The 27,711-nt window shown below is 36.2% G+C and overlaps 1 protein-coding gene across 1 annotated transcript in view; it reads left to right on the top strand.

The window, feature by feature from the left end:
* BNC2 (basonuclin zinc finger protein 2) overlaps positions 1–27,711 on the top strand; it is a gene marked incomplete at both ends in the record, with an annotated part of 229,798 nt that overhangs the window by 111,734 nt on the left and 90,353 nt on the right. Inside the window, 2 exon segments of the mRNA XM_082301491.1 lie at positions 5,724–5,826; positions 21,729–21,964. Coding sequence (XP_082157617.1) covers positions 5,724–5,826; positions 21,729–21,964 — 339 coding nt within the window.

Genomic DNA, 27,711 nt, shown 5'->3' with positions numbered 1-27,711 from the left:
AGCTTTTTAGAGAGCTCTATATGTGCTCTGAAAAAAGAAAGAAAAACTCTGAACCTAGAACTGTAGTATGGTACAGTCCTGTGGTGAGCAAAAATGTCAGATAGACAGATCATATCTTCTTTGCATTATAACAAAGAAACAGAATGGAAAATTAATGGCAGAGGAAATTTTCTGTTAAAAAAGTGTTGAAACACTTGCAGAACTTATCTGTTGTCTTCTGCTTCATAATTTATTCTGTCATGGATCAACATACAGCAAAACGAGAAGGGATCTCTGTGTTTCTCATTAGTCTTTGATTAGGCTAAGTTTGATTATTATGGTGTGTCTCAAGATCATGTGCTGTATGGCTTCAAATTGTTCTCCTAATGAGAGTGTTACTTACTTTCAATAAAATATTAGTTTAAAATCATGTAATTTTCATTTGCAATACAGAGTAAAACTGACAATGGATAGAAAATGCTAATTTAATATGTTGTATTTTGATTAAAGTTGAAACATAAGCTGTAAAAAGTGCTTTTTGCTTTTCCAACACTTCTTATAATTTCATGCAAATATTCCATTTATTGGCATACAACACCTGAACTGTTATTGACTTTAAAATCATAAATGAGATTTATTCTGTCAATTAAATATGGCAAGTTCTTGCCTATATTACAAAAATACATAGAACTTGTGAATTGCCATTATACAAAATCTAAATTTCAAGTATATGTATGTGTATATGTGTGTGTTTAAAACCCACAGCATCTTTGCTAGCTAACATCTTTGTGTAGAGTGCATACTCTCTTAGTCTTATTGATTTTAATGCAGCTGTTAAGAACTGCACTTATGCACCAGTTTCCTGTTTGCAGTCCCACTAAAAAGATTTCACGTGACCAAATTTTCCTCAAGCCTCATGCTTCTGTGACTGGTAACAGTGTATTCAGATTGTGTGTGCTCTGTGGGATAGATGTATGGGAGACGCATTAGAAAGGTAGATGGAACATCAGTGCAGAGGGGGCGTATAGTTGACTCTGTTATTTATTCAGGTGCACGGTGATATATTATAGATGTGGAAAGGAGACATTTTTAAAGACCTTTTTGCGCTTGAGAAAGGTGAGGCAAGGACATTAAGGATAAGACTCTGATAACACTGCCACCGCATGAAGAGTTGTGGCTGAGACTTCAGTAAGATGCTGTTCAACCTCATAGAACTCTTAAAGCCTCATCATTAGTTACATTATGAAGTTTTGTTGCAAAACTTATCTGTCTCTCCGGAATGTGGTATCATTTAAAACTGCCTCCATCTTCTGTGGTCACTTCTAAGTATGCCAGAGGAGGAATCACATCTTTTCTTTACATGTTCTCCTTCTCCCACACTATGATCCCTTTCATGGTAGGTTATTGACTCTCATCTCTTGGAAGCTCTGCAGAATAGCCAGAAAGATTGATTTTTCCATTACTGCTCTAGGCTATTTCTAGTAACATGTGAATAATATTTACTTTTTAGACATAATCAAATCACCCAAACAATATTAAATTAATATCCTTGGTCTGGGAGAAACCCACAGAAGTCAGGTCTAACATGTTTTAATAGCCATACAAACTTATGCATAGGTGTACTAGACATCATGCTTTAATATTAGGTAAAGTTCCTTTCTTTTTGCATTATGCTTTACAGGAAGACGATCTCAAAGAGAGCTGCAGCATATTTCTCAATGTCAATTTTTAAATTTTTATATTTAAGGAATCAGTAGTATAAACGATTTTAAATTATTCTGCTGAAGTCCAGTCCATTTCCAGCATAGGTCCTCAAGGGTCATTGTAATTTTCATAGAAATACAAGAAGCATTATGTTAGGAACTCAGTGAAAGTGATGAATAAAAATGTCTGAGAATTCCTGTTAACTGCAGGCCATTGACATGGTAAAATATAACAGCATGCATTTTTCAAGGAGGTGTATTTAGGAAACTGTGTTTTGTTGTGTACTTAAGGTCTTAACCTGAAAGTTGACATCTAAATACTTGGTTGCCTATCAGCTAATATGGGGGGGCTGTGTCTGCTGATTTTAATATTCTTTTCACTATTCATGGGTTTCTTTTCCTTCTGTTTCCTTCTGCCTTTCTTGGGGAAGTTTCTGAGGAAAATCTCAGTCAGGGAAAATTTCAGTTTCTTTCCCTAGGAAATAGTGTAGTATGCAAAATCCCATTACATAAACTTTTTATCAAAATCTTGGGAAGGCAGAATTACAGTGTGTGACTTCTGGAATGCCTAGCTAAACTCTTTCAGAAGCACTTTTTGTCAAAATTCTGACATTGGTATACCCTTGGATTTTTATACCTACGCTTTATCGGGTTGGAACAATGTCTGCCATATTTAGCTGCTACATCCAGGATGTTTTTATTATCCCCACTTCCCACCCCACCCCTTTAAAATTAAGCAATACCAGACGTCCAACCACAGTTACACCAACCCACTCTGGTACCTACAAGAGCACCAGCTACTGTACCTTAAAATGCTGCTGCTGGGGAATGGAGGTCCTCACTAAAACTTTGGGTTCTAAAGTTAATCTATGCCGCATTCACCTTCACCTGAACTTCTGGCATTGCTGAGCCTGTTGCGAAAGCTGTCAGTGACTTGTATTCTCAAGTTAAATAGTACTGAAAAACAGTTGAAAAATACTGTTTGTAATTGTGATATCTCTGCAAGGCACAGTAAATTTGCTGGATGCATTGTGAAGGTCTTCAAGGACACTACCTTCTTTCATGTCGATGAATCTTAGTGTTCAGACCCTATGTGTAGGATCACACACTGTTTTCACCATCTTGAATCATCTCGTCACTGAGTTACATTGGCATCATGCTGGGTATTGTATGGATCTCAGGTAATTGCAATAATTCTGAATTAATTGAGGAAAGTGCAAAATTAATCTTTGAAATAAAGATAAAATTCTTTGTGAGATTTTCAATAGCCTCTACTACTATAGAACGGCTGCAAATTTATGTTGCATGTGCCCTGGCAACAAGTTGTCATTGTGTCTAGTTATTGTTTAGGGAAATAACAGCAAAATAATTTGCCCAAGATCATACCAGAACATGAATTAGAATGAGTATTTCCAGTCCTAAATGAGCATCTTGCAGCTTGGGGGGTAACCCTCATCGTTCAGAAGTATGCATGGGATTCTCCGTGGTGGAATGGGAAACTACTGAAACCAAATTACAACCTGGCGTCAACATACACCCTTGGCAGAAAAAGCAGCCAAGTAAGTGCAGGCTGAACGTTTTGGCCATGCTAATTAGTTTTTGATTTTCTCATGCCAATCCCTATCACTTTACAAAAATGCATGTCTTTATTTGAAGACTTTCCAGATTTATTTATTGGAAGAAAAAGCTGATATTTTCATGTTTCTGAAAAATTTGAGTGAATTTTTTGGGCAATATGTCTAAAAGATAGAAATCATGTTAATTAATTGGTTCAACACTTTGCATCATCAATACTCTCTTTAACTCAGGGAAGAGGAAAAGAAACATGTCACATCTAAACTTTTCCCCCCAGTTTATAACTATAGTGGGTAAATGGATAATTTTTGAATGTGTGTAATAAAACTTACTCTTAGGCTGAAACATTGTATTTCAGGTTCAAGCAGAATCAAATTTTTACAGGCAACCCGTTGACCTCTAGGCCAAAAGTAGATACGGTTGTAATGGAAATGCTGATGAGCCTTAATAAAGCAGCTCTTCCAAGTGTCAGAATTTCATCTAGTACATGTACTGAACTATATTACACCTCTTACATGTACTGTAAGTGACACATGAAAAAATCAAAATAATGCCAAATACAACAAATGTATGTCACATTGGTGCAGACACCTGAAAAAGGTGGTGAATGTGAGAAAACCTTTTATGGTAAAATAAGAATACCATTTTGTAAGACCTCCTTCTTGCAGTACAATTAATTACTGAGTTCATTAATTAATGAACATATTAGCAAAAGAACACCATTACTGACCAGTGTAGTCCTGATATATTACCAAGTCAATAAACTATTGAACATGAAACAGGACCTTCCAGGAGATTTTTTTTCTCATAACCCACAAACACATATATTATTCTCGCATGGTCAGCACTTCTTTGGTACCCTTATATTTCATATTACTAATTCTTTTAATCACGCATCCATAGAGCAGTGTTTTATAACACTGGCTAATGAGTAGTTGGACAGGTGACATTGGGACTGAGGCCCTGAAGTGTCAGGTATAATAGAGCAGGATTTTTTTCCTCACTAGGTTTTTGATTGTAAAAGGTTGTAAAGGGGCAGATAAGATAAGAGGAATAAAAGACACTTGTAACAGAAATTTGTCAGAGAAATATATATATTAAATGTATCCATGAACTATAAATGTCTTTACATTTCTGTCTGATGCAGATAAATAAGTAAAGTGATCAACATTTAAATAATTCTGAGGCTTTTTCATTGTCAGCAGCCAAGGACCTTAGCCAGGCCTAGCTAATGCTGAATGTAATTTTTTTTAAGTCACTACAGTTAAGATAATTATTTTTGGTGTGGAAAGTATGTGTGAGTGTGTGTATTAATTCTTGGGAAAAGGCAAGAGTCTTCATAATTCTTCAGTATCTCTGAGCAATGCGTACCAAGCACCCTTCCCCCACCTTAGCCCCCCAAGTAATCATTGATTGCATCTAAATCTATAGAGATATCTTTTCCTGGCAGCTCTGGTAGTTACAGTAGATTGTTAATCTGTGAATGATCACAATAAGCCTCTCTGTCTGAGAAATCTCCATGCAAATTACATCTAAATGCATGCCATAAATTTATTAGTAGCAGTTTGAAGTGCACAGGTCATCTTCTACACTATTTAAAAACATATGTCTGTTACATTAGAAAGAGTCTCATTCAATTTATATTCACTTTTCTGTGGATGTAGCTAGCCCTTGTCAAAGTAAACCTGTGTAATTTTTGAAAAAATTTTAAAAGCAAGATGAGAAAGTGTATTATTAAGGAAGGTGTATTATTTAGCAAATTTGAGATCTCTGCATGGGATTGGAGTTTTAGCATTGCTACTTTGAAACAGAAAAATACATGTTTAACAGACGAGTGAGTGTTAAGAGGTTAAAGGGTATGCCTAGATATTGAAGAAAGTGACAGATGTAAAGGCAAACTACAGGACGTTTTATGAACCAGTCCTATTCTTGTACCTTGATCATTTTATTCTGTTTTGGGAACATATCAAATCCATTACTTCTTTCTTCAGTGGAGTTATGTCTTAGGTGAACCTCAAAAAGGAAATTCAAAAATAACCTTTGGATTCCATGGGGGAAGGGGAAATATATTTGTAGTTTTCCTTTCCATATATTTTTGTTTCTTGATTTGAAACTGGTATGCTCCAATGGTAAGACATCACTAGTAACTTCTTTTCTTCAAGAAGTTGATGTAAAACCAGGACGTTTATGGAGCTCCTACAGCATCCTCATCCACACAACTTTTTTTTTTCCTAAAGAAAATAGAGCAAATCTTTTAAAGATTTTAGGAATGTGTTCATCTCCATGGGACATACTGACATTTTTTTGGTGTTGAAAGATAATTAATTTCTACTTTAAAAAGGACCACAGCTTTGAATGTTGGGAGGCTGGGTTTTGCTATACAGTTCATACCATTTTAACCATCACAACAAATTTGTACAAGCAGGAAGAAATACATTAACATGTGTTTTCTGTTTCTTTTTCCAGGCCATCCGCTGTACACTGGTAAATTGCACATGTGAATGTTTTCAGCCAGGGAAGATTAACCTGAGAACCTGTGATCAGTGTAAACATGGCTGGGTGGCACATGGTAAGAAATATATGTTCCAGGCTTAATTTTCAATTCTGTCCATCTTTACCAGTATCTTTAAATAATAACTGGATTGAATACAGACAATAGTGGTACCTCTTTGTCTACACATGCAAGTGTGCACAATCTGGGTTTGTGCATGTGTATGCATGCATGTGGTTTTTTTACAGCGATTTTTAGGATGAAAGAGTCTGTTATTCTGGTGATAGCTTCAAGTGCCACTGGAGTTCAATAGCTTGTGTACAGCTCAAAAGAATATTCTAGCATTCAGAAAATAATGTAGTTCTAGTAGGGCTTAACAGAAAGGCAAAAAGCTTACAGTATGGTTGCACAGCAGAGTTTGTATTGCAAAAAAGCATCAGCCAATAAGTCATGGGGCCTAATGGAAATGCAAATTTACCACTGTCAAACCTTCAGATCTCACATATTGGGATAAGATCACTATGTGTGCCGAAGATATTGCTACTGGAGTTTTCTTCTAATAATCTACGCTATTGGCACCTAAGCAAGCTAAGTGCCCTCATTCCCCGCTTCTGCCAGATGTTCAGGGGCTTATATTCTGTGAATTTTATTTTATTTTGATGAGACTTTGGGTGAAAGGTTCTTACTTTCCTCCTAAGATATAGTTGATCTCTATTTATTTAGTTCATGTCTGTGTGGTTTTGTGCTTGAATGTGCTGACATATGACAAGTGTGAATGCTCAAAAAATTCAACAGAGATTGACAGAGAAGTTTTTAAAGCATTCACATATATGGAAAGGAAAGCAAGTATGCACGTACCATGAATTCCATGCCTCCAGGCTGCCTGGAAATGCCCTAATACCACCCATCTGGTAGCTGGTTGCAGGTTTGTTATATACTAGATTATCAAGGGACATATTTTATCTTTGTTACTCTTATTTCCCAGAAAATTTTCAGTCACAGAATAACCAGATTCACATTTCTTGGAAGAATCACTAAACCTCACAAAATTTGTATGGTTCAGGCATTCTTCAGATTTTTTTGTAGAATCAGCATCTGAGGTTTTGCTGATCCAAAGATAGGGAAGCACTGTCTAGCTATTTTCCAGGGTGTCCTCCTGATGAGCAATAGAAACTGAGAGTCTAGCACTGAGACATCCTGAACTTTCTTTTTAATGAGTACATTGTGGAAAAGTATAATCAGATTTTTCTCCCTGTGAAGTGATTCTTCTCTGTGAAGTGATTGAATTCAAAATCAGAATATATGACAGTGATCTGAGATTACCACAGTTTATATAATAGAAGTGTCCCTGCTTTACAAATCTAGAAAGTTGAAAGGTGAAGGTGAGGATTAGGGATACACCACCTGCTTCCATACCTTAGTGCTTAACATTCCAAATAGAAAACTGAACACAGCTATATATTATTAGGAAGTGTTTGTTTTGCTACTGTGAATAATGCTCTGATTTTTTTTTTAGCGCACTTTGTGTACATTCATCTGGAGTATTTACATTTTATGGCAGAGTGAAACAAGCCAGATATATGTTTTGTGTGGTCTTATAAATTACTTTCTGGATACTATTATGTATCTTCTTCAATTCTTGATCTTAGCTGTTTTTGAGGATTTTGAGGGCAGCTTTCGGGAGAGAGATCAATTCACTGCAGCGTACCACTTGGATTTCAAAATTACTAAAATCAGGTTGCAGTTAAGAAGTCCTTTGCTTTAAAACCGTTAGCTCAGTACTCTCAGAAGTTTTCCTTGAATGCAAATAGTATTTCCTGCTGCTTTAATTAAAGGGTTTCCTCATGATTTTTATTAATGAATTTCAACTCGGCTCCTTGACACATGATGTAGTGCTTTACTGAATGTAATTACCAAAGAATAGGTGTTTCCAACAGCAAGTACTGTGCTTATTCAGTTCTGATAACCTAGAATCATAATTAATGGAATAGATCAAAATATAGCTTAGAATTGCAGTCTTCTCATGCTGTACTTGACTAATCTGTGTGGAGTTAATTCATTTTAATAGCTGCCATTTAAAATGTTGTAAAAGCCACACTGCACTATTGCACTTAGCAACTGCTGGCCTGTTTTCTTTTCTCTTGCTTCCATTGTCTTTCTCATGATTTCTGTTGCTCATCTAAAATAAACTGCACACCTCTTGAAAGAAAAGGTTTGCTACAAGTTCAGATGCACCCGTCTGGAGTTGCAAAAGGCAGGATTGCAATTATATGAATAGATACATTAGAAAGTACTTTTGTGGCCAGATAAATGTTTCTGTTGACAAAAGTTCGCCTTGTCGACCCCTGTACTACACTGGCAATCCTACCATCAGTGTTTCTATGGCCAAAGCCAAAAGCTGCACAGAGCGTAGCAGCATTATCAAGTACAGCTGTGCATCATGGAGAATGGGTGCTAGGATGAATCTCTGAGTATTTTAAGGGATTTGGATGACTAGACGGTTTTCATTTGTTTTCAGCTGAAGCCTGGCTTTCATGTTGTCAGGTTTGGTGGGAATTTGTTTTCTAAATTAAAAATTAAATGGTTTAAACTGGATAAGCCATTTCTTAGACTTTAAGCAGTCAAACAGATAAAGTCTGTCTTTACTTCTTTCTTTTTTAATGGTAAAGATACTTTGTATAGTCCATATGGAAAATAAAATCTCATTAAAATCTTAATAGTCAATTTTTAAAGGAGAATTTATTTTAACCCAGGCAATTGGTATTTTGTGGATTTTAAATAATACGGTACTTAGATGACTACAAAAAATAAGACTTTCTTGAGTGCTTGGTTTGTTCTCCTGCTATTTTTGTAGTATTAGAAGAAGCATACTATGCTGTGAAGATAGCCATGATATTTTACTCTCTTTAGCACAAAAATCACTTAAAATTTATTGTAAATAATGAAAAATCCCCACTCTACTTGCCATGCACTTCATCTAGCAAAAGTATCTTAGCCTGTGAGGAAAGAAATTAAGAAAATCTGCAATAAATGGATGGTGATTTCATTGATTTTGCATTTTTTCTTTTATGATTGTCATTGTTGTCAGAATAACAACTACCATACTTCTAGCAGAAACTCTTATTTTACCTCATCCAACAGATCAAAACACCCAATATAATATCAATCAAGTACAGTCTTACCTTCTCTCATAACTGTTTTGCTTGAAAAAAATGTGCCAAGGTGGCATAAGTTATAGTGGACTAAAGCTATTATTTCTGACATTTATTCTACTTATTTTAGTTTCAATATCCCCATAAAAAGAACAAATACAAAAACAAACACAAAAACAAAACAAAAACCCAAAGAAACAAACAAAAACCCCCCAAAACAATGACCTCCAATAGAAAATAGAGAATGTCATAAAGTCAGATGCATAACATGACTGTTACTACTTCATTTAGAATAGTTGACTTTTCTGAATTTCTACATGGTAGGTCATGAAATTTTCAGGTAAAAGAAACATGAAATGAAAACAAAGGGAAGGAAGGATAGATGGAAATAAATAAAAATAAAGAAAAGAAACAGAAGAAGCCTGTGGAAATTTTAGAATTCACATGTCTCTCTTACCCTGAAGTTTCTGAAAGGACTTGATCTAGGAAGAATGTTTAGAATTAAATGTGAGCTGCATGGGAATGAGACGAGAGTGAAAGCTGTGTTGAAATAAAATTTGTCTGAGTTCCTATATTTGTCTCAGTCCAAAGATGTTAAGTGAAAGAAACCCGGGTTTGCAAAGTCAAAGATAATCCCTAATGAAATAAAACAAAATGAAAACATGTCACTGATCTTAGAGTCTCTCTAAACCTGGCAGAATTGCCATGTTGTTCTTTACTTAAAAATGGAGATTTTTAAGCAGTGAGTAAATATTAAAAAAGAAAAAAAAGAAAAAAAAAAAAAGAAGAGAGAAATGTAATTATAGTTTATTAGTAAAATAATGGGGTTATTTCTTTATTGTCTGATAGGATATAAAAAATTGTCACAATTTATCATATCAAACATGGTTCTTTCCTTCCATTCAATTTATTTAATTATTTGAAATGCTTTTAAATTACTTGAGAAAATAATTTTTCTTTTTAAAGTTATTTATAGATTTTTAGCAAAGTAATTCTCTGCAGCTCATTGATAATGAAAGCTAGCTTTTTACGACTTTTAATGTAAAACTGTTTTAGATGTAGTCTGGCTTTTCTTGTCTTTCACTGACAAGATCATTTCAATCCATCTGTTATAACTTTCTTTTGACCCTGAAGGCGGAGGCATATTTTTCATTACTCAGTTGCTTCCAGGAACCTTACAAGATTAACCTTCATTACTGGTAAACACTTTTTTAAGTGCCCCCCTTCTGCCTGTGCCATTCCTTTATGCTTCCCTTCAGCAGGATTTCCCAAAGCAGCCAATGCAGCAGAGAAAATGCACTGTTATCTTGTGGGCACTCTGACCCAGTATCTGGTTTTAAAGCCTGCCACATTGGTAAGAATGATGTGTTTGCTTTGGGTTACTCTGATATCGCCCTTAGTGCAAGTCAAGCTGAGGTGAAACCAAATCCAGATATTAGGGCATCCAAGACAAATAATATTGTTTCAGAGGTTTATGAGACAGAAGTGACAGAAAAGAAATAAATCTTCGATGCCCCAAGAACTAATAAGAAGCCTTCCTTTTTCATCCTTGTATTTAGCTGATACTTATATAACCATATGGTCATGAGTTTAATCCTCATGCAAATTTGATGCCCTCAGGTGTCAAGTAATGTTTTCCTGAGGGGTAAATCAGAAGCTTTACCTTACATGTGTTCACACCTGTACCTCCTTGGATTTTCCTGGGAATCTGTTCAGTTTAAAATACTTTTTTCTCTTATTCCTAACCACCCCCAGGACAGCTTAACTCTGTTGGGAAGAAGCTAGACCTTTCTGCTTCTCTCCAACTTTATTAGCTTACATTCCTGGGTTTGAATAAGCCAATGTCCTTTGGACATGGTCAGGTGAGATTATAGCTGACCAGACATTAAGCATTCAGCTAAGATCTGATCAAGTGTCTGGTAAGCCCTAAACAGACTGTGACCCATTCTGAAGCACAGTGCCTGTTTCTGCTAGGTTGGCCTATATTCACAACTAAAAGTGAAATATTTTCTCGTTGTGAACATTTTATTTTCTGAAAAACTTTTAAATTCGTAATCACACTTTATGCTTTCACAGAAATGTCATTAATATCATCAGATACGAATTGGCAACTCTGAAATATACTTTTTAAAATTATGTTTGCCCTTGATTAGCTATAAAATGCCCATAGACATTTAGACTAAAAGTATTTCAAAAGGGCAAGATATTGTTATTTGGGTGCCCATCATTATTGAATTTACATTTTACAGAGAAGGCCTAATCTCATTTAGCACACCCAATACCAAGAGATTAAAATTCTAGGAGATGTCTTGAGCAATGATGTCTTACCCTGTCTTCTTAAGGAGAGAATCCAGACAGAAACAACCAGACTTGCTGTGTGCAAGATGGAACAAACAATGACTTTAAATTAGCACCTGGAATTCTTCTTTCCAGTCAGTGTAGAAGCTTCCTTTTGGAAAGGCAGTCAGTGAAATCCATGATCTTGAGCCCTTGAAGGGGTGATAACAAGTTCACTACATGGTATAGCTTCAGATGGGAGGAAAAGAGTGTCTGGTGACGGCTGCTTGATTCCCAAACGAGCAGGATAAATCTTGTGAGTCTTGGGAGTTCAAATGACCAACAGATTTGTAGGGAAGCAGTGGTGAACTTCTTTAACATGCATCCATTCCAGGATGTTTAGGTGACATTACCTGCTTACTTGTCTCTTTTAACACCTATGCTGCTGCACATGAATTGCTGTGATGTGCTAACCACTTTATCATTTTATTACAGTTTATTACATCATAAATTTTTATATCTTCTTAACGATCCTACAAGAAGCTTAATTGTTTATAGGAACATCCTAATTAACTAGAGTTCACTAGGTTAAGCAGAACACAAATTGAAACAGCTCTAAGTGAAACAAACCCTACTACTTCATTCCACATAGTTTCATAAGGTTAAAATGGGATTTGACTGCAAGAATAAAAAATTCATACTGCTTTCAGATGTTTAAATGATAATACCATGGGTAACTTTACCTCAGCTTTCTGTTTTGCAAATGGGAAATTGAACAGAAAAGCTTTTTTTACCTTCTAGGAGGAATTTCATTTTGAGCTATAGCATTATGAGGACACTTGCCCCAGATTAATTTAGCAGACAATAGTGTTACTCAATTATCCCATTTCCATCTGGATTTCAGAAAGAGAAAAGATGATACAAGAAATGTATAACATGAGTCTCAGAGACTTTTCTAATTGTATTCTAATTGATTACAGTCAATTTTTCCAAAGTATTTTTAACAGGACCTTTGTGAAATGATCAGAGTACGTGGATTGGGATGGGTAAAACTGATGTGTATGAATGGTAGAGCTATTTTCATGAACCGGCCTTCCCGGGGTCTGAACATCTTCAGCTATCAGCAACCTTAGAACAGCAGGTTTTCCTGGAAAAACTGATGTGGTTTAGCACATGTGGGAGAGCGTATCATAGGCTTGAACCAGAGTTACACCCTAAATTGAAACACCACCATTGTCTTGGCTTGCCTTTGTGAAATACACCTATGACACAGGACTCCATTCGAACAGGATGATATTAGCAGGTGGGCAGTGCCTATGGTATTTGCATTACAGTTTTCAAGGCTGCACAAGAGATGGAATAAGTTGCCTGAGAAGTGATGGAATTCCCCCCCTTTAAACATCAAAGATACGTCTTGGCAGAGCCAAAGATAACTAAAGCCCTGCTTTCATCAGAATACTGCACCGGACAATCTGTAGAAAATCCCTTCCCACTTAGAATTTCTGTAAAACTGTGAATCACAGTTAATGGAATTGAGGTATATTAGGATTAAGATGGAAATCCTCCAAATCCAGACTACAGTCCAGGACTCCCAAATGTGCTTGTGTCTGACTATGTACAGTATGTCAACCAAATGGTGTTAGGATGATTAAGATACATATTAAAGCCCATTTTACCGTTATTAAAGGAGAGAATAGTTTTAAGAAGATGTTAATGGCTAATAGGAAGGGAACATTTAGCTTTGGAGACAAGAGACAGGAAAGTTCAAGATGAATGACTAATCAAAGTAATAGAAACAGAATATTTATTTAGTGTCTTCCATTATAGATTGTAGGTTTCAACAATGACACCATTAATCTGTGTGTCAAGGACCAGCAAAAGTGGACCTGTCCAACCAAAATGTCTGAGCCAGCAGTCAAAGGCAGTGAGAACGCTCTTCATGCCTGCACCAAGAGCACAGTTCCTTGAGGTCATGGTAGACTGAATGAGATGCTGGTAACTGTGACCATTAACAATCTCGGGCATAGCAAGGGAATATTGTCAGGTTAAGGGTCCATCCACAGGCTTCAATCAGAAACAAAAGAAGGTGCAGCCAAAGATGGGATTGAAGACCAGGCTGTAACATGGGTCTGAGGGTAATTAGAAGTCAGAACTACAGCCAGACACATCTACAATGTAGTTTAGGAGGGAAGTGAAGGTCCAGGCCTCAGCTTTAGTAGGGGTTTTGGACCCCTAGACTCAGAATCCAGGCTGGTGGGCAGAACTGGTGCATTGAGGACTGTGACACCACGGGCTCCATATGGGATCCATAGCTGCTCTCTGTAGCTGAGGAGACTGCTGATACCAACACACACAAAAGCAGCTGTGTGCTGGAATGCTCAGATGATTAGTCTACGTGTTTCTCCATCACTAATCATCAGATTAATCAGCTGAAGTCCTCTTTTACATAGGCATCCATACACGCTCTGACAGAGAGAACTACAAGGTCCAAAGCCCACAGAAGAGACTGTCTCATCTTCCCTACTCTGGTCCCAATAGTCAGGTGTCTTCATTGCTGCAGTATGCCTATGCAGGAAGTTTCTAGCCCAGAAATTTTTCTGAGAACTTGGGATGAAGGTTCTTTATAGCATGTTCCTTTAAACAAATTTGTTGTGAACAAGAAGGGGGGAGAAAAAGCCTACCATTTTATTTTTGTTATTAATTTAGATGGCCAGTTCTGGATCAAAGACATGTTTTTGAGGTACCACTGCATAAACTTAGATCTAACCTAAATTTCTGGGAGAAACAACTTGGGGCTCTTTTTTTCTTTTTTTTTCAATCTTTTTTTTTGCAATGTTTTCTACTATCAAAGAAAAATGTTTTTCTATAGAAAGAAAACATAAAGGAAGACACCTGTTTGGTTTGCAGGAGTTGGCCAGGGAGGCTGTTTTCCTGACAGGCCAAAAGCAACTAGCATAGGGTCCCTTTAAAAAAAAATCAGGATTCTTTTTATTTTGCCCCCCACCCCCCCCATTTCATGTGAGCATTGGCAGAAACTCTGACAAGCAGTTCTTCATATTTTATTATGTTCTTGTCTGGCAGAATCTCTGTCAGGCAAAAACCTTGTCAGCGGAAAACCTGTCGTAGGATCAGAGGAGACAAAAACAGGTGTCACAGAGGCAGTCAAAACTGAAGGAAAAAAAAGATTAGGCTAAAGAGAGAAAGGCAGACAATTACATTAATGCCATTGCTTTTATCTTATAGATGTGTGTTATTATCTCGGGGTGCTGAGTGCGCAATTGCCTCAAAGAAAAGTAGACAGGAGACAAGGGGAAACTTGATAGTTATTAACTGAAGAGGCAGTGTGTCAAAGCTGGATGGGGTTCAAAGTTTTGTAAAGGGATAAAAAAATTGCAGACAGCAAGCAATGTCTGTGAACAAACTGTGGTTCTGCTTTCGGCTACATAAACCTGGTAGCATTCTAGATGTTTTAACTTGGAATCAGATCACAGACAGAAAAATTAATGAAAGTTTTCATTCAGTCGTCTTTAATAACATTTATTTTGTGTACATGCAACTGAAGTGCTGGGGGGGGTTTTGTTAGAGCATGAGGCATGGTGAGGCATGAAAACATGTATCAGTTTAGTAGCTGTGTTGTTTGGGTTTGAAACACCTATTATCAACACATGTTTAATTTTAAAATGCTATTAAGAATCCTTTTACTAAGTGTGAACATCTGTACATGCAAGCTGTAAATAAGCAGATCACATATGTGTCCCTCTGTCAGAGACTCAATGCATTTGGCAAATGGTTTCCATTATTAGTTTTTAAATACAATAAAACGCATAACAAAAAAAATGGTTTTACCTATGAATCAGAATTTCTCTACTTACTCTTCTCTCATGATCTTTTGTCTTAGTGAACATTTATCTTCTATATGGAAGAAATTGTGAAAGCGATGAAGAGAGAAGTGAAAAAGAGATTACCAAAGGATGCTATGTTGTAGCTGAAATTTGTACTCAGACCGATTCAGGATGTTCACCCACTCATATATGTGTTCATGTCCCCCACTCTATTGTTCCAGGGATGAATGGGATAATTTCCTGCACCACAAAAATATTTGAGTTCTTCAGTAGATACTGATAATTTTTCTTGTCCTGAGTCAGCTTCTAAGCATGATGTTTTTGAGGAGCAATTTTTTCTGCCTTCAAAATGCACCACGTTACACCATGTGGGAGGTGGTATTATACCTGCATACTGAGGCAGATTAGCTTAGACCACCTCTTAGGATTGTAGTAACTGGTGCCTCCAGCACTTTAATCATTACTAAGGATTTGTTACTTTTTTTCCTGTGGTTGATGAAAAAGAAGAAAATCTTGAACTCTGAAAATGTAATGCTGTTCACATTCACCTCTAAAATCAAGAGTAAACTACAGTGCTCAACATTGCCATTTATAATACTGTATCTGTTTCACCACAGTCAACACACTATTTTTGCAACAGTATTATGGAATCATTTTATGTTGGTATTATATATTTAATCTGTCTTTTAATTTTAGTTTCTTTTGCTGCAAAAAGTGGCCCAGTTATTTGGATTTTAAAAATGTCTGGAAAGCTCTTTGTTATTGTCTAGACAAAGACTACTTTTTTTTTTTTTAATCTTCCTGTTCTTGAACAAATCTAGTAATCTAGAAAGAAGATGATATTTGTAAAGTTTTGTGTCATCATTTGTATGTGTGTATTCCCCTTTGGCAAGTTGGGAAACTGGCTAGAGAGTATGTCAGAAAGTCCAGAATGCTTATATTGGAGAGCCCAAACACTGAAATGGAATGAGATCCATAATTCCCTATTGCAACCTATAGACTCTTCTCTGTGATGTTCTGAGATACAGAGCCAGGCAAATCAGCTGAAAGAAAGGGTTTCACTAGACCTTTTCATCCCTCTCAGGATAATAAAATATTTATCTAGGATCAGGAAATTAACAAGAGGTAAGTGTATTTACAACTCCAATTGCATTAAAACTAGGATATTTAAAATTATTTTCTATTCAGCAAAGGCAAAATGTCATGCTTTTATTGTAGCTATTCAAAAAATAATATGAGACCTCTAAAGTACAAAATTCATCACTGCATATTTGTACTTCTTTTACTTAGCCAAAATGGAATCTGCTCAGACACATGGCTTTTAATTTGGTTGACCTTTTTCACTGCACATTGGGAAGGAAGGGGTCTAAGGGCAATGAGTAAATTTGCAGAGCTGAGCCTGTGAACTGGGCACAGTATAGATGAAATGAAAAATCCCTCTTTTTTTTTCTGTATTTTGATAAATTGAAGAAGAAGTTGTCCATTATTTTCATGTATCCTTTGTATTTAATTTCATTTGAATTACACAGTCTCAAAACTCCAGTAAAATATAAATAAAGTACATTTCCCCTCCTTACTTTACTACATTAAAAAAAAAAAACAAACCACAAATTACAAATAGAACATAAAAGTTTGTTCATTGATTTATTGCAAAGATGTCCAAAGTTTTTTTGCTGATATCTTGCATAGTAAGAATACTGCAGGCTGAAATGTAAAGATTGACACTGAAACAATTTCAAAGCTCTTTTCACATTTCAGATTATACTGAGCAGAATCTCTCTAAAATCTGGGGGATTTTATTTACTATTCAAGAAGGTGAAGATTGAATAAGCCAACATGGGGAGGTTCCAGATTTACGTTAGGAAACACTCCTGTACTGGGAGGGGTGGTCAAACCACAGACTTCCTAAAGAAGTGGTCAATGCCCCAAGACACTCCCTGTTCCAGAGGCATTTGGACAACCCCCTCAATATGGTTTAACTGATAATCACCCTGGAGTGCTCAGGTAGTTGGATGAGATAGTCATTTTAGGTCCCTTCCAGCTGAAATATTCTCACTTATTATGGTGCATACTTGATACTTCAGAGTTGGAAAAACAGTGTTGAAAGGTTCCTAATTCCTGAACTAATTATCCAGTAAATAATTTTTCATTGTGTAAGGCAATCTTCTTTAATGTTCTCTATACAACCCTTTTTGGCCTCCCTTTTTTAATCAGCTTCAATTTCTGAAACAAGTACTTCAAACTGGGAATTCACCCCAGAAACATTACTTGACTGAGTGTTAGAGTAAAACACAAGGGTATTTTTAGGCCATGAAAATGTTGATTGCTCAACAAATATGTGATTTTAAGATTTGTTAGATCTCTTCTTGCTGTATCAGAGAACACCTTTTCATGTATACTGAATTAACGAATATCAGTATACATGTAAGAATACCTTTCTTAGTTTAAGCACATAACCAATCCCATCAGTTTTGGAAAAGACTGTGTAGGTTACAATTAAAATGTCACAAGCATGTATGGGTGAACTTTTGATCCCACTGAAACTGTACAAAGTATGAGTAATACCTCATGCTGCACCAGTTAGGGACATTTAATGTGTGCTTTGCAATATTCAGTCAATGATAACTTGTTAATAAAGGCACATCAGTTTACATCATTTTTCAGGTATGATAGAGTATATTCGTTTGTATAGCATATTTAATCTTGAAGCCTCCTAACCACTTATGAAATCATAAACTACTGCAGATACTGTTGAATGTATTCACTAGTAAAACAGGGCATTGTTCATTAGCATATATAAATTAAAACTATAGTTTAGAACAGAAAGTGATGAGGAATGCATTATCCACATGAAATTATGTGGACAATTCAGGACAGCAGAATATAACTATTTACTCCGAGATTTGACAAGAATCAGAAATTTGTCAAGAAAGCTAAAGCTAATACTCTTTTCTTTACAGAAAACCAACAACGAGATAGGTCCTTCCTTATCTCTTACCTAAAAATGTGTCTGTCTATCAACATAAATGGCATCTTGAATCCACCTAGAACGCTGGCATTAGTTCACTAAGGGTACCAGAGGAGAAATGAGAAATACTACAAAACTTTTCTCTGCTAGCTACATCCTTAGCAATCTCTTTTAAAGAAACAGGAAATTTTTATAAATGACAAATCAGAGTGAGGATTTTCATTCTTCTGACAATTTGAAGGGGTATAAATTGTAAATGTTCAGAAAGAGTTTCAGATTCTTACAGTACTGTTATTTCCCATATGAACACAACTGTGTTTCCTTTCTCTTCATTTACAACCCTTTTATTTTCATGTAGCATGAGGCTTGCCTTTAGCTTGCAAATATTCTTATGCACCCATGCAATAAGGTATGTTTTGTTGTGTTATAAATTCCACATTTTACTGCATATCCTGACTTGTACTTGGAAAAGATAAAATTCACTGCTTGTTTATTGTGTAATATGTATACTAAGGCCACAAATCAAAATTGAAGATAATATGATTGTCATTTGGAACATTATTCCAATATCACACTAATTAGTATTTGTGTGTGTGTGTGTCTGTTGAGAAGCAGATGTCTATAGATAATGCTGCTAAAAAATAAATATTGCAGTTGAATGGAATAGCACAGGTTAGATTGCAAAAATTTCTATCAGCTGGTCAAAGAGTTATTTAAAAAGATTTTATTTACTTTTCCTCTCTTCCATTCCACCTTAACCTTTCCAAAGCTATTATCCTCAGAGTGGTCACATTACATGAAGGGGGTATATGTCCACAGAGTTTTGTAATCTCCTTGTTACAGAAATTAAAAGCTATTAGATTTGTAATCCACCCAATAATTCTTAGCTAAAGATGTCTTATAGTCATTCTCACTTAGACCACAGTAGAATAATGATCTTAACATCTTCAGCATGACACATCTTCTTTTGATGGAAGAACTTGTTTTTCTTCACTGCAGGCATAGTATTTACCATTAAGAAGAGAGACACAAAAACAAATACCAGGTTATATTAGAAATACAGTATGATTCAGTCATTAAAAAGCACTAAGTATTCAGAAAACTTCTGTCCATGTCTTCATTCTGGTCGGAATTTGCATAAACTTGGACAAGCCAGTTAACATCTTTGGACCCTATCCTCATTCTGTATGACTGAAGTTGAAAAGCTCAGGGTGATCCAGATAATTTCAATAGTCTAGTAGAAGGTGTTCTTACGGGGTATCTATTAACACTAATATTATTTAATTATTTAATAATATTTAATTTTATTATTTAATTATTATGTAATTAATCTATGAACACCATTCCTATTGTTAGTAATGCTAGTATTTGAAAAAAAAAACAACTTTATTTTCTCCTGAATGGTTGCTCAGTCCCTCAGGCACACATATATACCTACCACCACATGTACAGCACAACCTGCATAATAACAATATCAAAGTTCTTGGCTTTTCTAGCTGCGAACTTTTATGACACATCTATAAGGGTAGTAGCAAAACAACCATCTTAGAAAAAGATCACACATAAAAGGGGTGGCGGGGGGGGGGCGGGAAGGCAGAACAATATTTAACCTGTTTAAGCTTCAATCAAATCTCATTCCTTGGACCTTGTAAAAAAATTAGTCTCACACCATGAAGCCTACATACCTGAAGTACTTTGGAAGAGCTTTTGGAAGCAAAAATCCCACTCTTCACATTCTGCAGTATAAATGTCCTGTGGAGAGACGTAGGACTGAAGTCCCTAGGCTTGCCAATTTCTTATCTTGTTTGAATGTTAAATTAATATTTAAAGCTATTTATTCAAAGTTGACTTAGCCACTAGAATAGGAAAGATCAGACAAATTGGTTGCAAGAAATGAAGTATGAGGAAACTGGAACTCTTTGACAGTGTAGTCCTTGGAGTGAACGTGTTGAATGAACCCAGCAAGTAAATGATAAGGGCCTTTGCGCTCTGGATGTAAGAAAGCAATTTATCAAGAGTACATGATATCTCTAGTGACCGTAAGAGAGGAAGAAACAAGTACAGGAGAAGTCCCTATAAGATTATTTTAAATGCTCAGAAATTTTGTTTAAAAAAGCAGTGAGAAGCTTAGGTGCTGCAACATAGTTCATAAAATAGAAATAAAATTAAATTTAAACATTGATAGTAAAATGCATGATGTCATATGCAATTCCATCTTTTTTAACTTCACAAGGGGATAAGATTTACCTTCATCCTGCAAAATTTCCTTATCTTTAAACTATTCATATCACAGTGATTAACATGGAATTCATAAAGCCAAGTGAAAAGAGCTAGCCAGCTCAAGTAGCAGTGAATTCATGATCAAATTTTTGGTAAATCAGGGGCCTTAGTTTTAGCATGTTTAAAAGACTGAAGTTTGGGGAGTATCTGTTTCATTTTTTTCCTCTAGAGATTAAGTATCTAACCTTTAACGGTCCCATTCAATTCGGCACTGCTTCAGTCTTGGTCATTAGTTAATCATAAATTTCTCTTGAATTATGAGCATTGTACCATCTGAGTCTCACCTGAGAACCCTTCTGGCTTAGCAATTAAAATTACCTTTGGAAACTAGGGCTGTTTTGGACTGCATCTGTAGAAAAGGATCCTTTAGTGATGACTGGTGTCCATCAGGAATCTGTACTGGGACCAGTACTGTTTAATATCTTCATCAATGACATAGTGAGGCCATCAGATATGCAGATAACACCAAGCTGAGTGGTGCAGTTGACATACCAGAAGGACAGGATGCCATACCGAGGGACATGGACAAGCTTGAGGAAGTGGACTCATATCAACCTCATAAGGTTCATTCAACAAGGCCAAGTGCAAGGTGCTGCACCTGGATCAGGGCAATCCCAAGCATGAGTACACACTGGGAGATGAACTCATTGAGAGTAGCCCTTCAGAGAAGGACCTGGGGAACTTCAGTGGATGAAAAGCTGAACATGACTCAGCAATGTGCTGCATCAAAAGCAACATTGCCAGCAGGGTGTGGTTGATGATCCTGCTGTTCTGCTTCCTCTGGCGAAACCCCACCTGGAGCAGTGTGTCCAGCTCTGGGGTCCTCAGCAAAGTAAAGACATGCACCTGTTGGAGCAAGTCCAGAGGAGACCACCAAGGTGATCAGAGGGATGGAGCCCCTATCCTGTGAGGAAAGGTTGGGAGAGCTGGGATCCTTCAGCGTGGGAAGGAGTTGAAAAGAATCTTGGGCAGGGCTCTTTGGCAACCTTACTGTGGGCTTTCAGTACTGAAAGGGGGCCTACAAAAAGGCTGGGAAGGGACTTTTGACAAGGACATGTAATGATTGGACAAGGGTTTAAGCTAAAAAGAAGAGAGTAGATCTAGATAACAGACATAAAAGAGAAGTTTTGATGAAAATGTTGAAGCACTGGAGCAGGTTGCCCACTGAGGCTGTAGATACCCCATCCATGAAAATATTCAAGATCAGTTTGGATGAGGCTTTGAGCAACCTGATCTAGTCGAAGATGTCCCTGCCCATGGCAGGGGGCTGAACTAGATGGCCTTTAAAGGTCCCTTCCAAAACAGACTATTCTGTGATTCTACATTTCTATGAATCATCCAGGTGATATTTCTCTGGAAAATAAGTGTATCTGCCAAATGTGATGTGATTACATGACTCTTTGGAGTTGTTTTCTTGACTTTTCTTTGCTCTTTCCTTATACTTGACCTCTTTTCTTTCAGCCTTGGACAAACTTAGTACTCAGCACCTCTACCACCCAACCCAAGTGGAGATTGTGCAGTCCAATGTTGTGTTTGACATCAGCAGCCTGATGCTCTACGGTACTCAGGCTGTGCCTGTGAGACTGAAGATACTGCTTGACAGACTCTTCAGTGTACTGAAGCAAGAGGAGGTGTTGCATATTTTACATGGCTTAGGCTGGACACTTCGAGACTATGTTCGAGGCTACATTCTTCAGGTAGGAAATAAAGAAAAGCATGTTTTCAAACTGAGTTAACTGATATTTTTGTTGCTGATGTATGGATGTAGTGATGGCACACCCAAAGAGGTAGAAGGATATGAAGTGAATTTAGTCTGGCATGTTGAAGCCTAATGATGGTGTTTGCAAAATAAAATATTCAATTTCTCCTAAGCTAAAAAAATACAGGTGCCTTCATACCATAGTATTTATTTGTACTTGCTTATGTTTATTGTAGGAAATGCCTTAAATACTGCAAATATTGAGGTTAGCTACCTGCAAGCATGGTCTGGCCATCAAAGGCAGCTGGCAAGTTTTCAAGGGCTACTGTTTGACTTGAGAAACTAAGATGCAAGTCAGCAGCTCCGTCATCTTTTCTTTCCTTCTTTAGAAAGATATCTAATAGGTATAAATGAAATGGGGGTTGTGATCATGGTTATATTGGAAAGTACCCCTACAGTGTGATGTATAAACAGGAAAATCCTTTTTATAAGGTCATTTTTGAAAAGTAGCTTTAAATAAAGTGTTGAATGCAGGTTAGTTGAAACAGGCAAACAAACAAAAGAAAAATAGCAAAATGGGCAGGCTTGCCTTAGGAGTATGGTCATATATATATATATATATATATATATATATATATAGTTGCTTATCTGAAAAATTTCATAATCTATTGAGTTCCAAAGTGACTTTTTACATCTCGTAAGACTATTTCTGATTAATAACCTAAGATTATATACTTTTGAATTCTCTTAATTGCTACTGACTTTGTGGGAGCTCTGCATCATCTAGAATTCATCCAGTTATTGAAGTGGACATGCCTAAAAAACTTTGAAAATTTTAGTTGCTGATTTATTGCTTTACTTTCTTAGGCAATGGTCGCATGCTTAGAACTTTATTGAAAATATGGCATTTATACCTGCTCTGAGAAATTCTGACTGTATTTCTTAATTCCTCTTCAGATTTCTGTACTTTGTGTGAAAGAAGTAAATTAGCTTAATGTGATTCTATGGAAAACTTCACCTTCTGTGCTCATAAATATTTTCCTAAATGCTCTATATATGGATTTTCACAGAAAAATGTACTGAATTGTAAAACAGTCCTAGAGAAAGAGAACTAAAAAGGTTTGTATGTTAATAATGAAATCTTTTTATTCTTGTTAGGACATATATGGAATGGATCTCTTTAATTGTTTCAGGATTCTCTCAGGCATCTGTTTGGTAAAGGCTAAGTGTTACACCTATTCAAGTAGAACAGAATCCATTTTTTCCATTACCAGTCTAAAATGTACATATAAGGATATATCCATCATATTTATACAGTGGATATCTATCATGTTTGTAAGATGCAAATGTATGGTTATGCATTTATAGATTTTATATATGATAGATAATTAAGACGGATACATGAGAGATATCTACAGAGATATGTACTGGCATTATGTGCATATTGCATCATATTTTAGATTCCTGGATTCTGAATCATACTGATCTAGAGGGCTGGAGAAATTTGATTTGTAAAGGAATACATATAAAAAATGCATAATTTTTAAGATCTAATATTAGAAATCTGCTGGTTACTAAACGTGATTAATAATTAGGAGTAATATATTACAAGCATGGAATGTAATTCTGTGTCTCTTAAAGACAAGAAGACTGACTGAAATCAGTAGTTTTCTTGTTTTAAAGGCTGTTGAATCATGCTCATATTGATTTTGTTTTAATTATCTTTTGGAATGATCTCAGTATGTACAAGAATGGCTTGTAATATAATTACATAGATGTTTATACAGACTGAGATTGTGACCTATGCATCTGAAAAGTGTAAAGGCCTGTAATAGCCCATTAGGTCACAGTTCAGTTTATCTGGCTAAAACTCAGTCATATTGTAGCCCCCAAGGCATGAATTTTGCCATCACTATATTCAACAACAGTATATTAAATGTTATGCCATTTAAATGTGAACAATTATCAGTGAAAGTTAAGGACAGCTGTTACAGACTTGCCATATATTGACTTCATTAGTGCTTGACCGTGGATTTTCTTATGAGTGAATGAAGACCTATGATAGGTATAGCTGAGCATCCCTGCTAATTTAGCTGTCTAATTTCAAAGAATCACACATTGGTCAAGGTTAGAAGGGAAGTCATCTTGTCCAAACCCTCTGTCCAAGCAGAGCCACCTAGAACTATTTGTCCAGGACCATATCCAGATGGCTTCTAAATACCTCCACAGGATCTCTAGGCAAAAAGTGCATTTTGTTTCCATTATAGCTAGAAAACTCAGTATATGGCAGAAAAGGAAAATGCTTAGCAAAACATATATTCAGAGAAACCTTGGGAAAATTAATAAAATCTGTGTTAATAAAAATGTCTTTTTTAAAACCAGCTCAATTGAAAGTATCTGTTTTAAAGGAGAAAAGGAGTATGCAGGGAAATTTGAAGGGAAGAATGTAGTGACGCTAGCACAGTAAAAGTGCGTACAGGTAATGTCTTTGAGCAAAAGGTATTGTATCATGAAGCTCGTCATTACAGACTGGAACTTTTCAAAGAATTGTTTGAGGCTTTCAAACTAAGCTTTTACATGCAAAAAACCCTGAATGAAGTGTTGTGAGCATCCTACAGGAGTATTAAAAGTATCAAGTACCGAAACAAATCACCCAGAGTATCACAAACTATGGGACTGTTGATAGGCTGTCATGCAGTGAACTGGGGAACATCTGACTCAGTCATGAATTACAGTTCTTTGTAACTTGTGTGTCCAAACCCACCTAACTTATCACCTAATTCCAGTCAACGCTAGTAGATTTACCATGCATTCATATATACTCATTGTATATCAAATACAGAAATATATATCCATAGGAAAAGGTTTGCTATGGTAGTGTAGTTAGAGACGCATAATCTAGTAAAAATAATACTTTACACTTGTAGCTTTACAAGAATCATGTATAACACTGTTCTCCCATTTTTTCCTCAGGAGAGGAAAAACAGGAAGCTTATTAGCAAGGACCAAGAGAAATAACAGAATAGGGAGAGGTAATGGTTGTAACAGATTCCAGAATACTTAATCCAGGTTCAAGTTCCAGTGTTCATTAATTAACCACAGTGCAAGAGATTTGTATAGCTGGCACAAAACTGGAATTTTATGTTTTGGGATGGTCCAAAGGTGCTGAATGCGCCTTCACCATTATGGAAGTTTTAAAATACTTAACATTTTTCCTAAATGGAAGCTTTTTTGAGGGATAGGGTAGATGCATCCACTCAAAATCAATTACTATTGTCAGATGTTTTCTGTTCTGTTCAAGATCTATAGAAACCCCTCTTCCCACAAAACAACAACAACCACAACAACAACCACAACCAACCAACCAACAAAAAAACCCACAACAACCAACTAAATGAACAAACCCCCCTGCAAACCTCACAACTTTTTCCTTGTAACTTTAAAGAAAAAGCTCATGGCTTGCTCCACTAGAGAAACAGGGGGAAAACAGTTGTTTGTTAGTACTGCATGGTGGGTGGGATTATCTGTAATACCTTCATTTTGACTAATGATGTTTTCAAATAGCTAATTAAAAAGCAGTGGGCAGAGAAAAATGCAGTATTTATGCCTTCATTCAGTGGATACATTAATAGAGCACAGGAAGTCAAGGAACCCTGAAGCCACAGAGGTAATTTGATAACACTGCCTTTCACATTTAGGCACAGTCACAACATTGCCAGTAATGGTTGAGAGGCATTAAGACCTGGCAACATTCTCTGGCCTCCATGAGATAAATCTAGTTTCTGGTGAATAGATACCGATCAATGAAATGTTAGTGACAATTTGGTCAACAGTCTCATCAGACTGTCACAGGATTAATGTTTTAGAAGAGGAGTTGCTCTCTCATGTTTAGAACTGATCCTCAAAATAACTCTATGGCATAGGGGAACATTTTGGATTGTGTTTGCTCCATGGGAATTCAGAGTGCTTCAGATTTTAGTCTTGTTTTTCTGTCTCAGGGAAATAAGTTACTGTATTTGCTATTGACCCATATATGGTTAGTGAGCCTGAAAGTTTTCTCTTTTGGAAATACCTAACTTCACATGTCTTTACATGACAAGAAATTATTTTTGTCGCAAAGAGTAGGTGTTTTGGGTCAGATACTGCATGTGCTACTCAAAGAGATGTATGTGACTAGTGGCTCTATTGATTTGAATGATGTTACTTTTACTGTAAAGAACAGCTCAGCTATGAGTCTCCAACCCTGGTTTAATTCCAGGTGAGAGAAGAGGTAACTTTGCCAGCTGTTCAATGATCCACCACTGGAGAATACTTTACCCCATCCATTTGCTAGTGTGGGTACATGTGTAATTGCTCCCTAGCCAGGTTCTCTCTAAACAAACCAGGTTAGAAAAATCCTCCTTCTAAACATGTGCAAGTTAACTCTCATTATTCTGAGAGGATAGGGCTAGAGAGCAATTATGCCACTAGCAGTGAAGAGCTGGGGCATTCAGCTTTTACACTGGTCCAGCTACAGAAGACAGGACATGTGATTACAGCTTGAGAGACCATAGACTGACTCCTTGCAAATAATGGTTCGGTTTTGAGTAACAGCTCAACACTTTTTCAACTGTTTTGAGATCAAATTATCGTACTCTCTTAGCATAAAAGAGGAGAATATATATTGTCTTTACAATACGAAGAAGGAAGCAGAGGCACAGAACAGAACATTAGGAGAATTAGGAAAAATGGTCTAGACCTAGGAGTCCCATTCTTATCATCATTCCCTTGAAAAAAGTAGATTAGTCAGTAGTTCACAGGGAACGTCTTAGGTGCCAGACTCTCTGGTGCCACTAACAACTATGGGAAATTTAAAAAATAAATAACACAGAACAAAGTCAAAACCAAAGCCAGCTGGAAGACTATGGGTATTTTATAGGTCCAAAAGGAGACTAACTCACAAAAGTTCATATACTGGACTTTGCATGGGAAATCACTGACCCTAAATGAACATCTATTCCATTGCAAAGTCAATGCTGGAAATGATGAAGTTCAAAGTTATTGGGTATAATTTTCTGCTTTGGGAAAACTGGTTTAGTCTTCCATTGCTGTGCTTGTTCTATAGACCTAAAGCAACTGTTAAGCAAAAATACAACTAAGAAGGCATGCTCTCAAAAGGTATATATGGTCCAGGGCAGAGACTGGGGAGGGACAAGCAGTTTTAGACATTATTTCAAAAAAAGCAAAATCCCATTAACAAAAACAAACTCCTTGAAATTATGAAATACATAGCAATGTTTAAATAATTCAGAGATTTTAAAAGAAAAACTAGTTATATGCATATGTATATGCAAACTACATGCTCACATATATTGATATATATATATCAGTATATATATAACTGATATTGTCAGTTATATTTGACAAACAGTTCCTCAAATGTTTGTAAAACACAGTTGCTCTTGGTAGTATGGGTAATTTGGTTTCTGTCCTAGTTTACCACCACTAGTTTGTTCATGTATATGATTCTTACATGCAAATTAAATGAAGATATTTGGGTAGACGCCAAAAAAAGAAACTTGAGCATCTTTAATAATATTCTTAATTTCTTTTCTGTTCTTTCTCAAAGTAATCCCTTAGCACTTCACCTTCTAAGCAGGTGAAATATTAACCATATGCACAGATTGAAATTGCTTTACTGTTCTTAAAATTAAATATTGCCCACCATTGGCTTATCTGTGGGGGATTTCAGAAAAGGATGGGTTC

The sequence above is a fragment of the Coloeus monedula genome (assembly GCF_965178545.1).
Source record: "Coloeus monedula genome assembly, chromosome: Z".
Classification (NCBI taxonomy): Eukaryota; Metazoa; Chordata; class Aves; order Passeriformes; family Corvidae; genus Coloeus; species Coloeus monedula.
The sequence above is the reverse complement of the archived record's forward strand: the minus strand, read 5'-3'. Positions and strand labels throughout refer to the sequence as shown.